This window comes from Danaus plexippus, assembly GCF_018135715.1.
Source record: "Danaus plexippus chromosome 16 unlocalized genomic scaffold, MEX_DaPlex mxdp_23, whole genome shotgun sequence".
In the NCBI taxonomy this organism is placed as follows: domain Eukaryota; kingdom Metazoa; phylum Arthropoda; class Insecta; order Lepidoptera; family Nymphalidae; genus Danaus; species Danaus plexippus.
This window is the reverse complement of record NW_026869851.1, coordinates 1,424,871-1,440,272: the sequence shown is the minus strand read 5'-3', so window position 1 is coordinate 1,440,272 and position 15,402 is coordinate 1,424,871. Positions and strand designations below refer to the sequence as shown.

Below are 15,402 nucleotides of genomic sequence, written 5' to 3'. Positions count from 1 at the left end.
TAAAGAAAATATGGATTAAGTTGAATTTTTTTTTAATTTTTAACATATTTTTCGAGTTACTTTTAGAATTTTTAGAATCCTATATAAAATTACGTTAAATTTAACACACTTATCAAAGTATTTTTTTCACTTACGATACTCGGTTAGAAAGGCTAAGTATGGGCGAAATATTTTTGCTAATTTCTTTACGAAACCGAAACACAAACAATAAGACGGTCCTTACAAATATTCTTGACTCTAATTTTTGGTAAAAAATAAACATTACGGTATAAAAGTGTAGTTTTTTGTGGATTTACTGATGTCAGGGAAAGAAAGTCAGTTAATTTAATTTAAAGGTTTATTTATTGTACAACACAATAGTTTTCGGAAGCCATTGTGTTTCTATAGTATTTGTAGCATACTCGTACATAAATATTTGTTTTTATTACACAAGACCCTCCAATCTATTTCCTTTTTAAGGGTATTTATAAATGATTTTTACTTACGCTATTTAATCCGAAATTGTAAGAGTTTCCGCAAATAATCAGTAATATAATAAAGTCTGTTTCGTAATGAGAGTTTTCTATGAAAAGATAAGAACGTTGTTGACAAGGGTCAGAGGGAAACGAAAATTACGGAGGAGTGACCGGCGAGTCTTAATTTGATCTTACCCGGTAATTCTGTTAAACGAGCTAAGGATTTTACGGTCAGATATTTTCTTTACACGCCTTTGATCGTGACAAATAGACGTCGTGGGGGATACTTTGAAATGTTTTAATTATTTTCGCAAATATAAACTTTACTTACATTATTTGTAATGGAAAGTTAATCGATAAAATTTATGAAGATAAATATAAAATATTTTCTTTTTATACTCTATGTTTTTGTACTGGCAATATCAAAAGTCAGTAGAAATAATTGGTTACGTGACGTCGAGTCGAATCGGAAGGCGTTGTTACATTGAAATTGTAATTTTATATGGTGTTTTTCTTTATATAGCTCCCCACTTGACCTATTTCCTTTAACGACCTGTTGCTAGTCGAAAGTTATGCGGACTCCCTCAGTTTAATTTGATACTCTTTTGTTTTTATCCTTTTTAATCCTGTTCGTATTTCTCTATTTGAATAATGAGATGTATTTAGATGTTTTTCCACTTTCTGTTTACAAAAATAATTCAAGGAAAACACAAAGAATTATAATTGTGTACAACTTAGATGTTCAAAGTAATGCACATACAGCAGTACCTTATGAGATAACGGTACACTGATCGTAAGTAAGTTTACTGTGCTATATTAAATTTGTTAGAAAGTAACATGTAATTTGATGGACCACATTTATTTCAAAGCAAAAGAGTTATAAGTTAACTAAAGATATTTAAAATATTGAAACTTTATTTTTCAAAATTAATTCTGACATGGTATAAAATAGATTTAAATTACCTCTTTCCCATGTAATTGATTCAATAGGATATCCAGCGACAGGACATTTAATATTCAAATCACTGCCTGCAACAGCCGTAACTTTGGGCATCTCCCGAATAAATGGCAACCCGTACACGTTCACCCTTGCCGCATGGATCGCTTTTCCTGCTGAATTACTGGCAACACATGCGTATTCGCCGCCATCTTGTTCTGTTACTCGACTTATGTTAAGATGGCTGACAACGTCGTCTTGAAGTGTCACGTGCTGGCCAACGACGAATCTAAGGAAATGTTTTTTTTTTAAATTAAGGTAATGTGTACATTGTAAATAATAAGCAAGTTTTTTATACTCTAAATATTTGTGTGAATTCTAATTAAATACAATTTATTATATTGTATTATATTGGTTCTGTAATTAGTACTTTTGTTACTATGACGTTTGTTTACCTGGAATTTGTAGGTATAGGAAACCCATCTAGTAACCACGTGAATTGTGGAGGTGGATGTCCCATGGCTACACATTTCAGAGACACGCTTGGTCCAGGCTGCAAGGTTTGCTCTGAGAACCAGTATACCAACTCTGGCTTCGATTCTGCGAACAAATATAGGTTCAAAAATAACTGAAATTTTAAATGAACTGAATAAAGATTAAGTATTTTGTCAATCAATAATAAAGTATAAAAATTTCCCACATTAAATATATATCTACGGTCGTTATACAATTAAGATCTTTACGTTTTTATACAATAGTAGATAAAAAGAATTTTCCAGCACAATCTAAGTATAAATGACTGTAAATTAGTACTTTAAATGTTAATTTGGAGGATTTTAGTTTGAGATTCATTGGTATTTTTAAGCTCACAGATAAACATAATGCATGAGGATTAACACATGCTATCTGCATATTTAACTTGACTTGACTCAGCACCACATCAAGGCTTTACGACCACGTCTCACAATCCGCCTTTTTCACGTATCAGATGTCAGCTTCATTTTTCGATAGCTTCTATATTGCCATCTATTACATAAGACAAAAGTTTTACTCGGAAAACTGAAATATAAGTCAATTTAACTTATCAAATGTAGATTAAGTGAAGTTGCTTTATCTAATAGAATTGTTTAAATTTGAAATTAACTATGAAAAACTATTTCATAATACAATTTCTCGTCATTAATACAATATTAACACTTCAGCTATACATAATATGGAAATGAGAGGACTGAGATCTTAAAATCTAAAAAAGTAGCGCGCGGGCACGATTTCGCATAAAATTAAAACTGGAGTTTATATAACACAGCAAAATTGTATTAAACTTCCTAGAAATTGTACTTTTGAGTAAAATATTTGAATTAAAATAAATTCGTATGCATAGCAAACTTTTTCAGACTGCGCATTAATTATACTAACAATATAAATTTTTTCTTTTTTATCCTACTGGACATGAATCGCATACAGACAATGGAAGGAAGGAATTTAGATATTAAATATCTTATATATATAAATAATATTTTTCATTTAAATTACATAAGTATTATTTAAATTACATAAGTATTATTTTTAACTTTTCTTTCTTATAAGAGTATCTTATTCCACCGACAATCATGACTCCATCTTGATTCCTTTGATAAATTAAGACTTTTTTTTGTTCCCTTGTGGGGTTTCAGACAAAGTTCCATTTAGTAATTATTTTAAAACGCTTCGTTTCTTCACCTTAAAATCTACCCAAGAATCTAAAATTGGCTAAATTCTTTTTAATATAACACGAAAACTATTGTATTTTTTTACATTTAGGTTATATTTTTGTTAATATAAATGGGATATAATTATTTATATTAATATTAAACAATAGAATGCTATTTGAATGGCCTTTCATAGAACAACAATGGAAGAAATACTTATTTTTCTTATAGTATATTTTTATACGAACGCAACATTTTATATGAAACAATACGCTGTAAATTAATCACGCATTAAAATAGAATATATTTGAAAAAATATTTTTATTTAATAACATTTTCGTTAAATATTTCAGAACGTAATATGTGACCGATTTTTTTTTGTGGTAGGTATTCATATGTTATAGTCCCCTCACAGGAAAAACGTTACAACGCTGGTATGATATAACGGAGATAAACGAAACTGAACAAATACAGGTCGCTTTAGAATTTGAAATTTTAACGACCGGGAGTGCTACGTAAAAATATTAAAAGCATTTGAGGAGCGTATTGGCTGTGAGAATTCGTTGTGATGCGGATGTATTTTTAGTTAATTTCTTCATCGGTTCATCATCGTAATAATTATTTGAATCCATAAATCGCTACTACCATTAATCCCTATTCCGATCAAGAGTTAACTTAAAAAAAAATCTCTTATGTCGAAATAGACTAGTGTATAGTCAACATGACATATACGTTATGAATTACGCCAACTCATTATCAGCGTTTTTTATTTGCTCCAGATCATTTTCAGGTTCAATAAATAATACGCCGTTACTCATATACTCGTTTAAGTTTTTAAATTATATATATTGCAGAAAAACTGTGAGGAACTGTTATAAGCGGGGTCAACAGAAGCTGGGAATTAAAATTTTTAATTATTCACGGATATCTTTCGTCATAAAAATCATTGTTGAAAATAAATGTTCATACATTTCAGTATTTATGGCGAGTGATGACGCAGGTAAGGGATGGTGCGATATAAATTTGGCGCCTCGCCACAAATTGGGTATATTAACAAAGAGTTACGTGCATAATTTATTGAACCACCCCGTCTCGTACACAGGCGACAACCCTTCACGTTATAGATTTCATTTACCCTGTGTTTAACAGCAAACATTTTTGTCCACCGCTTAACATGAGAAATATTTTAAAAGGTTGGTGTTACCAGAATATTTACGGTCGGTTTTATACGTTATAAAATGTTGGACTTTCATGTTTTATACATCTCGAGTAAATGAGTGTATTCGGTTAATTTATTTTCGTTGGGGATTTGGCGTAAGTTATTAGCTTTTCTCTTTTTTTTAACGGCGTTGTATCGAATATTACTGAAATTGGTACATTGGCTTGATGGTTTAATTAAATTGTAGGACTTCATATTAAGAGAATGTCTTCATTATATAGCTTTTATATTCTGATGAGCGTGTGTGCATTGCGATGGTGCTCGAACCCTTGGGAGTAGCGACACCAAATAGCGGGACATTATTATTAATAGAAGCAACGACGTATGTGTTTAATAGTTATATCTAAAATGTACTCTAAACCGCAGTACTTTGATTTGCAATTTGCGGTTCGCGTTTTATGGTAGCGTCAGTGACGTCACACACGCCGTCACCGAGGCTCTTTGTTGGTTTGAAGAGCTAACTCTAATAGCTTGCAGTGGATCCGCGGTAAAAAATTTGCTTTTTTAATTTTTTTATGATGCGGCAAGATATGTACGTTTGAAGCTTGTAATACATATAACTTTTAAGTAAATAATACTCAAAAAGTATGGTCTCTATAAAAAAATAATATTGTTAGTTGTTTGTACGTGTAAGAAAATTTAACAAAAGAAACTTTATTCGTTATGAATTTGATGAAATCATAATTTAATATCAACCCAAGAGAAAATTTTTACCGTTAGCCGAGTTTCGGTGTATTTTTAATTTAGCGTTTGCCTTGAACAGGTATAAGATGTAATAAGGCCATACCCCGGGGTATAAATGAGGTACGAACGATAAGACTTAAAGCCTCACAGTCTAACTTTATTCTTTATCATCTGTATTAAAAAAATATATATTATAACCAAGCAATAAAACTTTGTCATTAGAAAATTCTATATCCCAGACAAGACTTTAGGATATTTTTGACAGTCAGCACTTATATTTTCATATTACCGAAAAAGTTATGTGGATTTGTAAAATCTTTTCGTATATTTCTCCATTCCAATGCAATGTCGTAACATATATGTGCTGTCATATCTATACATATATCAAATACCTCTAGTTCCAGTGAAGTTCCAATCTGTGTCGTGAGTATGCGTGCTGCGTGCGTAAGGAGCCCGACGGGAGCGATTACCGACAGATCGTGAACGGCTGTCAGCTGCTATACAATGATATAAGCAAACACAAGTGTATTATAAATAAAATATAAATTATCTAAGGATTAACGAAATGCTAAATTAAAATCTTTTTAAGTACGGCTTCATCTTCTAATTTTAACTGTTTAATAGATATAAAAACAGTACGCTATTTATTATTACGTGTTATATCTTTAGGTATATTAAACTAAACAGATTTTTCACTATTTTATTTTCAGTACCGCTTTAATTTAGTAGTTTAAACACTGTTTAGATACCAAACCATTTACAAATCTGCCAATCAAAATCTTTAATGTACTAAATTAAGTGAAAACACATTTGTTTCATTTTTATTATTAACATGTTGGATAATAATAATTTGATGACTTGTTACACTTATTATGTGGTTAATACTGTGATAATTTAATATTAATTAGATACTAGACAGTAACTTCGTTTCCAAACTGTCAAGTAACACAAAACTACCAAGTAAGTCTCACTTCGGTGTGTGGATTTTTGCTTAATTAAGTAACATACTAATCTAACTTTGATGAAATTTTGTATTTATTTAGTTCAAGTGTTGTATATAACAGGACAGTTCTAGAAAAATTCATGACTCACCATCGATGACGTATTCCGTGATTCCGTATGCCTGATCTCTGGTATTACTCGCAAAACACTGATACATCCCCTGGTCATTCTGCTGAGTGTTCCTGATATGTAATCTCAGTCCATCTTCCGAAACCCTAACCCTTTCTGAATTCTTAACAACTTTGCCATCATGGGTCCAATAAACTATTTCAATTGGATGACCACCGACCTTGCAATCGAAATTAACATCCACGTTTCGTTTCGTTTTTAATAATTCTGGTTTTATTCGGACGGAAATTGGTTCTGAAAAAAAATAAATATTTTCATATCTCCTTAAAACTACTAGAAACTCATTAAATTTATACTATTATGTAATAAATACCTGTAACAATGAGTGTGAAATGAGCGGATTCAACACCAACGGTGTTGTTCAGCCAGCATATGAACCTGCCACTATCTTCACGTTGAACTCTCTGGATAATCAGCAGACCCTTCATCACTGTCACCCGCGGCCATAGTAAAGTCTGCTCTATGGGAGTCAGTTCCTCGTGGTGCTCACGAAACCACCTGTATATATGCTATACTTTAATCTCAATTCAGGATGTAATTTAAAATAATTTGAAATGGATATAAATAAAGTAAGGACGACCACGAAACACTAATGCTGCAGAAGATCTTATTGGAAACTACCAGCTCTACATACTCTTTCTCCAAAATCCGTGTTTAGTATTGAAAAGTGTGTTTGTGCCGTAAAAAGTAAGTCTGTGAACTATGATATACATACAAAAGAAACGAAAACTGTTTTTTTATGTAAAATATAACATAAATTTTACTGAATGGAGCGTCGTAAAACATATTGGCCGTGTGTGCCTAACAAAAACTCCTATATAATGTTTATATAAACAATACTAATCATATAATTCATTAGTTTCAAAGAAATTGACAAATCTGTGATTAAATTTGTCCTTCTTTGAAAGAATAACACAAAAGTCTGAAAGAATAAAAATTAATTTAAGCACTTTTAAGGTTTTGTGTAAATTAGTTGGAATATGACAATAATTGTTCAAAATGGAAGCTAAAATCCAGTCAGCATTTTCACTGAAAGCGTTACTTTAATGCCTTTGAGATATAACGCTTGAGGATGGCAGAAATTTTTATAGGTCTACATAAAAGTCCTCTATCTTTAGGTTAGCTTAGTATAGCGAATTTAACTACTAAAATTGTTTATGCTATGCAGAAATTAGAAAGATTGAAAGAGGGATATTATAGTTTACTTAGGAACTTATAATAGTTTACTTAGGCTTTAGATGATCATAGGTATTTCATCTTTAAGTATTGGTTTATTTTATATAACAAAAAAAGAACACACACCCACACGAAAGCATCAGCAGCAATCGCAATTCTAACCTCTATATTAAATTTGAAAATTACGATGAAATGGAAAAATAATACCCTTTTTTTTTGTGGACCATACAAATCACGAACTATCACTAGGGTGTAAGTAGAAAGAGCATACGAATACTGGGAACACATGTATTTATTAGTATTACAAGGAATCTCAAATACGAACCTTAATTAATGAGATCGAAGACTCGTGAGTATTCATTTAAATGAAACTAGTATTATCGGATTACTACGCGTTAATTTATTATTTTTAAAACTACACGCTCCCGGTGATTTGAAAATATTAATCCGAAAATGATAGTTACATTAAGTTGTACAAAGAAGAGCGATAATGTGATAGAAAATTACTATATCAATAATTATATTTGCAATAAAGTTTCGTCGTCTCGTGAAAGGGTTTGCCAGAGATCACATGGACCTAAGCTTATTTCAGATATAAATAGTAATTTTGTTTAATGTGCTGTTAATTCTTAGATTAACTATAATCACGCTGCTTCTCGGCAATTTTATAAGAGTGTTTCTTATAGTTGTATTTTAATATTTCAATTAATTGTCTGGTGAAATTTTAAATATTCCATTTCAAAAAATACCTAGTAGTGAAAATTATGATTAGCAAATTAATTTACAACTTGATCGCGGTCTTCTTGACGTTGCACATTCAATTCCTAGTCGTATCTACAACTTTTTCATTCAGTTTTGGTAGAATATAATACTAGTATAAAGTTCATGTTCGTGTATAGCATATTTGTCTAGCATGATTCCTCTTTAAAAATATAGTTTCTATATCTGTGTAACTTCACATAAATAGTAAATTCGGTTATTTCAATAGTTTTTTTATATGAAATTTCATAATATTGATGTAAAGTCTGAGTTCCTTACTGAGATATAATAAATTCTCGTTAGCCAAACAAAACTCGATTCCAGCGACCCAGTACCGAAGTACTGCAAGCGAATCGAAAATCATGTTATAACATAATTTCCCTCAAATTTACCAAATTGCGGAAATTTAGTAACTGAGTAAATAATGCTGGTATATTCGAGAACTTTGTTATTAAAAACGACACACTTCACGACCAATTTTAGTGTAATTTCTCCAAAGATAGTTATCCCAACTTTTGAAATCGGTTATGGTGAAATAAATTAATATTTTCATTTATATTAATTTTCTGTTCTCTTAAGTTTCGAAAGTTCGTCTTTGTTAATTCGGTTACTTTATACATTCTTGGAAAATATATATCTTGTTGAGAATTCATAAAAGAGAATTTAATTTGTGGTATTTAAATATTATTTAGTGAATATCTGCTATATGAAATTAAAGATCCTGGTAACGATCCGGGGATAATCTTATAATTTTCATAAGTACATAGATAGATGTTTATTTAATATAAAATCCTATAAGTATGCCATTCATTAATTCTGCTCACGTTTGACGTTATGAACCCTTGCAATCAAGATATGCAAATTATTTAACAAATTTGTTTTAATTCCAAGCGAAGTAGAGAATTTTACTTCATAGTTGCATTATCAAACAATAATAGATAATAACGTAATAGTTGTCTGCAATATATTATTTTATATTGATTAAAATTATAATACTTATTTGTAAGATTTTAGGTAATTAGATCACATCTCGGGAGAATTGTGAATGCTTCAAGTTTGGTTCCTAATGACAGAACTTTGAATATAAGATTTGGTCGGCTTACATTTGTCTTGTCGTGCTTGTAATACAAATAGGAAGAGCTCACAAATATTAAGCAGTTTGGGTTACCGTGAGTGCAGCGATGTTTGAATATCAACTTTGATCGTTCCGTCGGCACGCCCAAGTCAACATCGTGCAAGTATGACTGAAGTGTTCCGTCGTCCGTAATGAATACATTTTCTGTTTACTTTATTTATTTATATATGTGTATGTGTGTGTGTACAATATATATATATATATTTATACGTGTGTATGTGGGCCAGTAGGTCAAAAGATTCTGTACGATTTAGATTACCGCTTACGGTAATGATAACAAAAGAAATATGATATTAAAACTATAATATGTAAAGAATTACATAAAATAAATTCTATTTAAATTAAAAAATTGAGACGGAACCTCTCAGCATTATTATAACTTTTGATTAAAACCAGGATATATTTTAACTGTATTATAAAATATAATTTCGACTTTGCTAGTTTCATAACTTATTTTATATTTCAAAAACTATTTCACATTTATTAGGAGGAGGAGGAGGAGGAGGAGGATAGGAGAGAATACGGAATAAATTTCACTTATAAAAATAAAACAGAAATCATACATCATTAGGGAATAAATCAATGCTTATTATACCGTAGAAGTTAAAAAGGAAATTAAATTGTCCCCGAAAAGTTTTAACTTCAATGGGTATTTTCTTATTTATAGAACATTTTTTTATATATTTTTAAAAAATTTAAAGAAAAATATGTTATATAACACATTATTCTGTGTTTAAAAAAGAGAAGATCGTTGGTAATGCCGCGGTTAAATTGGCCTGTACAAATTTTAAACCGAATCACAACGCGTGGGGTTACAAAATTGTATTAAAATCCCACAGAAAATTATATCAACGAGTGACGACACAAAAAAAGCGTCTGGGTTTACGAAGCGAGAATTGCTGAGGTGATGTTAAATATAACCTAATTATTATATAATTTTATAAAATGGATACAAAATAATAACTTAAGTACGCCAAAATTGTATTAATCCTATTATTAGAAGGCTTTTAATTGAGATATGTCTTAAACCCATTTGTCAGGTGATATGAGCTGACGTTATGGCATTATGGTATTATTTATACGTATCTGGAATGAGGCTTAAAAACATTGTTTTACGGTAATATTATTGATTTTTTCGAAGCAATAAGTATTTTCTGCCAGTTAGTGCTGGCATAAGTTTTATATAAACAACACGTTCCTTGATATATAAGTAGTATTCACAATATATTTTTATTAGTATTAGAGGCAGTGTTGATAAAATAACTAACTCTCACCTATAGCTGGGCACAGGCCAGGCGTGAGCAGCACAAGGTAACCGTATATCTTGACCCACGGGCACTCTTCGTAAGCGGGGCTCCACCGAAATTCTCGGTCGAACGCCCCCCTTTGGTTCCGTCACTATTATGTGACCTACAAACATACATATTGTAATTTATTGAAAAAATATTTCTAACCATCATACATATATGAACTTAATAATAAACTACGATAAAGTATAGCAAAATAAAACTCAATTAAGTTAATGAATAACATCTTAAAATACTAAGACTTGATTACATATCCTTCTGGATTATCTTCAGATTATAACGTATTAAGTATTCAAACGTCAAAGCTACATTGCACACGTGATTCTCAGTTCTAGGAAGCACTAGACTTACCGAAATATTGACTAGAATATACGGAACCCGTGAGTCGGTCGCGTACTCTGCAGCGGAAGGCGGAGTACCGTTCGCCACGACGCACTTCACTTATGTACAACGAACCGTCGTCCAAACGAGAGTATTTCGAACCTGAAACAATACCCTTTGTTTATATCATGCTATGAAGGGGTCTTTTTATTTGGATTTTGGGGGTATTGTAATATTTTGTATAGTTTTGATATTGTATTAAATATAATGAAAATGTATTATGTTGCGTCGAGACTTTAAATTACTCCATATTGTTAGTGATTGTTTCATATTTTAATTGATATCGTTGTAAATAAATTTAACTCAATCATTTAGAATCTTTGCTTTTAATATGTTAAATGTAATCAAACGAATTTCTAATCCAGCTCGCGTAGCAGATACAAAGGTAACATTGTAGCAATGTTCTTCCGCCTCAACAAATAGCTATGCTAGCCTATATGCACTTCTTCTAATGAAATCTATGCGCCTAAAGTGTTTTATTCGGTTGAATTCATCTAAGCTAGTCTGTGATAATGATGGCATTATTTAATATAAGTAGATAGGTAAGATATTATAAAATAGAATAAATCAAATTATAAATGGTAAAGTGACGTTAATTATATTTCCTCGTCTGCAGATGAAAGCCCTCGTTTTATTTATAAATCTTAAATTTTCTGGAACACGCTATATATTATACAAACCTAATCTCGAATGTCGCTCACACGAAGTGTGTTTTATTAAGAAAAATTGTATGACTCTGTCGCTGATATTTTTCTCAAATGTTCTTTCCTTTCATGTTTCTTTAAAAGCTTTGCATTGCTGACAAAATTAAATGATTTTTAATATGATCAAGACTGTTTAATATCAACATAATGAATTCTGTATGTAGGTTTGAGATTTCTTTACGAATCGTAAGCCTGTTAACTATGTTATAGAAAAAAAAATTATATCCGTTCCATAGTTAAATGTTAAAAAAAAATTCAGTATATTCTATGAAAAAGTTAGACATCCTTAAAGGTAATCGCTGTCAGGTGTTCTTCAAACTCTATTGTCTCTTAAATATTTTTATCTTCAATTGCCTCAGTTTAGTTACGATCACGTTCTTTATGATCCCAAGGCACTGTAATTTATTTACGACAAGAAAATACAAAGCGTTATTTATAACGAAATCCCTATGATATAAGATTATCAGGACTTACATTATTGTAACATTTTATAATAAAATATAGAAGGTGATTTAAAAAAATGAAATACTATATTTCCATAGCTAAATATGGCAGCTCCATCGTAATTCCTCAAGCAGATTCTTGTTCGTATAAAAACATCAATTAGTATATTTATATCCCTTTTTAATTAATATTTTTCTAAATAAGAATGTAAAGTCGTAGTACCTAAGTAATCTAGGATTCTGGTATCGTCGTCTGTGAGCCAGTCTGTATATTCGATTCTGTCGGCACAGCGCGGAGTCACTGTACATCTCAATATGGCCGAGTTTCCTGCCATCACGTACTCATCTGGCACTCGCACCTCCCATGGTATGTTTAATACTGGAAGTAAATACTTATTGAATGCGGTTACATGCATTGCAGTATGAGCCGCGTTACACCTGAATTACACACAAGAGGAAATTTAATTACACCAAACATGTATTAAGTTCAAAGACTATCGCTATTGAAATTGTCGTGTTGGTGATTTTTTTCTTATTTTCTACTGGAAACTTCTTCCTAGCTTTGAAGGATATTGATTTTTTTATGTTCTCTGTGAGTGTTTTTGTATTAGAATTTTAAATCGTAGCAGTTTATTTAATACACAAGTTTTATACCAATTTGAAAGAAATATATATATCGGGCAATTCAGGCATACATAGGTAACAAAGTGACAATAGGCCGTACGGTGACCACGGTATTTGTGGAGTATACTAACCAGCGTGTACATGTATATTCTTGGACAGTACGTAACCACTGCTCAGTCTTAGTCGACATCGGTAAGTGGCAGCGTGGACGTCCCTGTTGTATCTATCAGCTGGGAACGGTGGTAGTTCCAGGGATCCGTTGGCCAGCACTCTTCTCAGACCAGCTAGTGAAGTCACTGGGCTGTTGTCTGAGAACAGCCAGTCCAACTGAAAGAAAAAAGTATATATAAAGTATAGTTCTGCTTTAAATTATTTTTTAAACTCTCATTGTTTCTAAGAGGCATTATGAAAAGTTATTTGTTTTGTTCAAAGTATGGTTTCCAAACCTTGTAGCTTATTATATTGGTGTAATATTCGTTTTGTCATAACTAAAATTAAGCAAAAATATCAATATACTTTGACATCTGATTTCTTGGAAAAAGGTTAAAAACTCCCATTTCATCCTATACTTTATTTTAAAATTCACCCAAAAATCTATACAAGTTGAATTGAAGCCGATCCTTCAAAAGCAAAATGCTTATAGAACCTTGTCATATTGAGTTGAGTACGACGTCCTAAGCGGGTGAATATGACGAAGATAAGCGTAGCTTCCTGAATTACAGTGACATCAGTGGAGATATACAAAAATTTTTAAATTATCTGCATATATTAAACTATTACGATAAAATTTTGATGTGCGTATGCGGACTATAAGAGTGATTATTAATGAAGCAAAATTTATAGATCTATATAGGAGATTGAATAGCTGAATCATATACATATATTTACAAAAATTTTTATTCTTAAAATAATCTTCCTTTCATGTGAAAAAGCAAAATTCGTCAGTATTATCGTAAATGTTGAATTTCTCTTTAAACCGTCCCGTATCCGATTAACCTGATAGCCCTGTCTAATAAAAGAAATGATTTTATTTATAAGATAAACCTTATTTTAGCGTAATTATGAATCATGATTTTAATAGATTCATTAAGAAAAACCGATGCTATATTTATTTTGTTTTGTCTAATTTAAACTTATTTTAGGAACGAAATTGTTATTACATTATGCTACATTTGGCAAATATTTTTGTGACAATTTTTTTATTATTAAGGTATAATCTTAACTACGTTGAAATCTGAAGGATCTGATATAAAATAAATTACTGTTTTTGTTTCAGATCTTTAAATTGATTCATGTTTATTATGATATGGAAGATACGTAAAAAAATATACGTACTCAAAAAATTGCATAAGAATAAATAAAAAAATATTTCATACTATTAAAATATAGTTCTATAACATAACGGTATCGGCATTACAAATACATTTCTTGCTGTTGGTAAATGAGAGTAATAAGAAAAAGACATAGTGATGGTCAAAGAACTAACTAAATAATCGAATTACGAAGAGCATTTTTCGAAAAATTTAAAACAAAAATAATTGAAATTCATTATTCTTTAGCGTGCCAACCATATGAATGTGGCTACGATGAAAGAGGCGTATTAGAATCATGTCTGGGGAATCAATAGTTACCGCCTATTCTAATGGCAGACGGACTTATGAAAAGATATCATAAATAAAGCCCAGGAATAGTAGTATCAGGGATGGTTTATGTTATATTCATTGAATATTTATCACGTCGGAGTCATGAACACAAAGTTAGTTGAGAACATTTATATTTCAAGGCTAAAATGAAAAAGTTTTGATATGCTCCGTTTTACGTGACAGTTTATACGGTACAGGTTATTTATAATCCTTGTGGGATCATTCTATAACGAAAGCACCGTAATTTTACTCCCACGTGCCTTTTATTCAGTAAACTTCCTACAACATTTATTTAAAAATATTTTTTTCATATCTGTATTTTGTATGCAGATCAGGTATTCGTTTGTTTTAATATAATAAAGAAATTTCGATTCCAATAGAAAAACAAATATAATGGTGACAACGTGTAGGCTTAGTCCGTCAAAATATATGCATATAATATATGTATATGTTTAAGAAATCTCAATCAGGGTTGCGTTGTCGTAAATCTAAGAATTATTTGCATAGAGTTAGTTACTAGGAATTGTTTTCTCATATAAACAAAAAGAAACTAAAGTGATTACAATATAGAATGAGAAACCAAGTGACAAAAGCAGGAGTCGACCCGTAAACTTCAGAATACCGCGTTTCAATTGCTTTACCAACTCAGCTACCGTGCCATTATATATATCCCAATTTCAATTTCAATTTAAGTCTGATATTTTATCTTGTTTTAGTTCAACAAAATTGTCGACCTGTTAGAGATTTAAAAAAAATACAATTTCAATTCAGTAAATTACAGAACATGAGATAAAAAGAGCGATACTTAAGTTTGTAATGTCAAGTAAAATGAGAACACTTAGGCTTTTTATTATTTATAAGACATACGTCCTACGTCATGTTTAGGAAAACTATGGGAGTTCTGAATAAAAGACAAAAATAAACATACTCGTAGAAAAGGGAAAAAACATCTTAGTCAAAAAGGATCTATCTAGATTTTGTGGCTAGTAGCTGCATATTTTTTTTTTATAAAAGACAATGAAATCATCTCTGTGACTTTAAACTTTTAGGAGATAATTTAACATAGTGATGGGGAGAAGTATCTGAACAAGCCGGGATTTAAAAGCATACTGATCT

The 15,402-nt window shown here is 30.8% G+C and overlaps 1 protein-coding gene across 1 annotated transcript in view; it reads right to left on the bottom strand.

The window, feature by feature from the left end:
- LOC116771989 (cell adhesion molecule Dscam2) overlaps positions 1–12,896 on the bottom strand; it is a 33,055-nt gene extending 20,159 nt beyond the window's left edge. The window contains exons 1-9 of the mRNA XM_032664006.2: positions 12,775–12,896; positions 12,243–12,398; positions 10,843–10,974; positions 10,459–10,594; positions 6,428–6,612; positions 6,076–6,348; positions 5,376–5,480; positions 1,848–1,992; positions 1,419–1,681 (exon numbers count right to left, since the gene is read on the bottom strand). Of these exons, the coding sequence (XP_032519897.2) occupies positions 1,419–1,681; positions 1,848–1,992; positions 5,376–5,480; positions 6,076–6,348; positions 6,428–6,612; positions 10,459–10,594; positions 10,843–10,974; positions 12,243–12,354 (1,351 nt within the window). The 5' untranslated portion in view covers positions 12,355–12,398; positions 12,775–12,896. The remainder of the gene's footprint in view (positions 1–1,418; positions 1,682–1,847; positions 1,993–5,375; positions 5,481–6,075; positions 6,349–6,427; positions 6,613–10,458; positions 10,595–10,842; positions 10,975–12,242; positions 12,399–12,774) is intronic.
- Between the last annotated feature and the right edge of the window lie 2,506 nt (positions 12,897–15,402).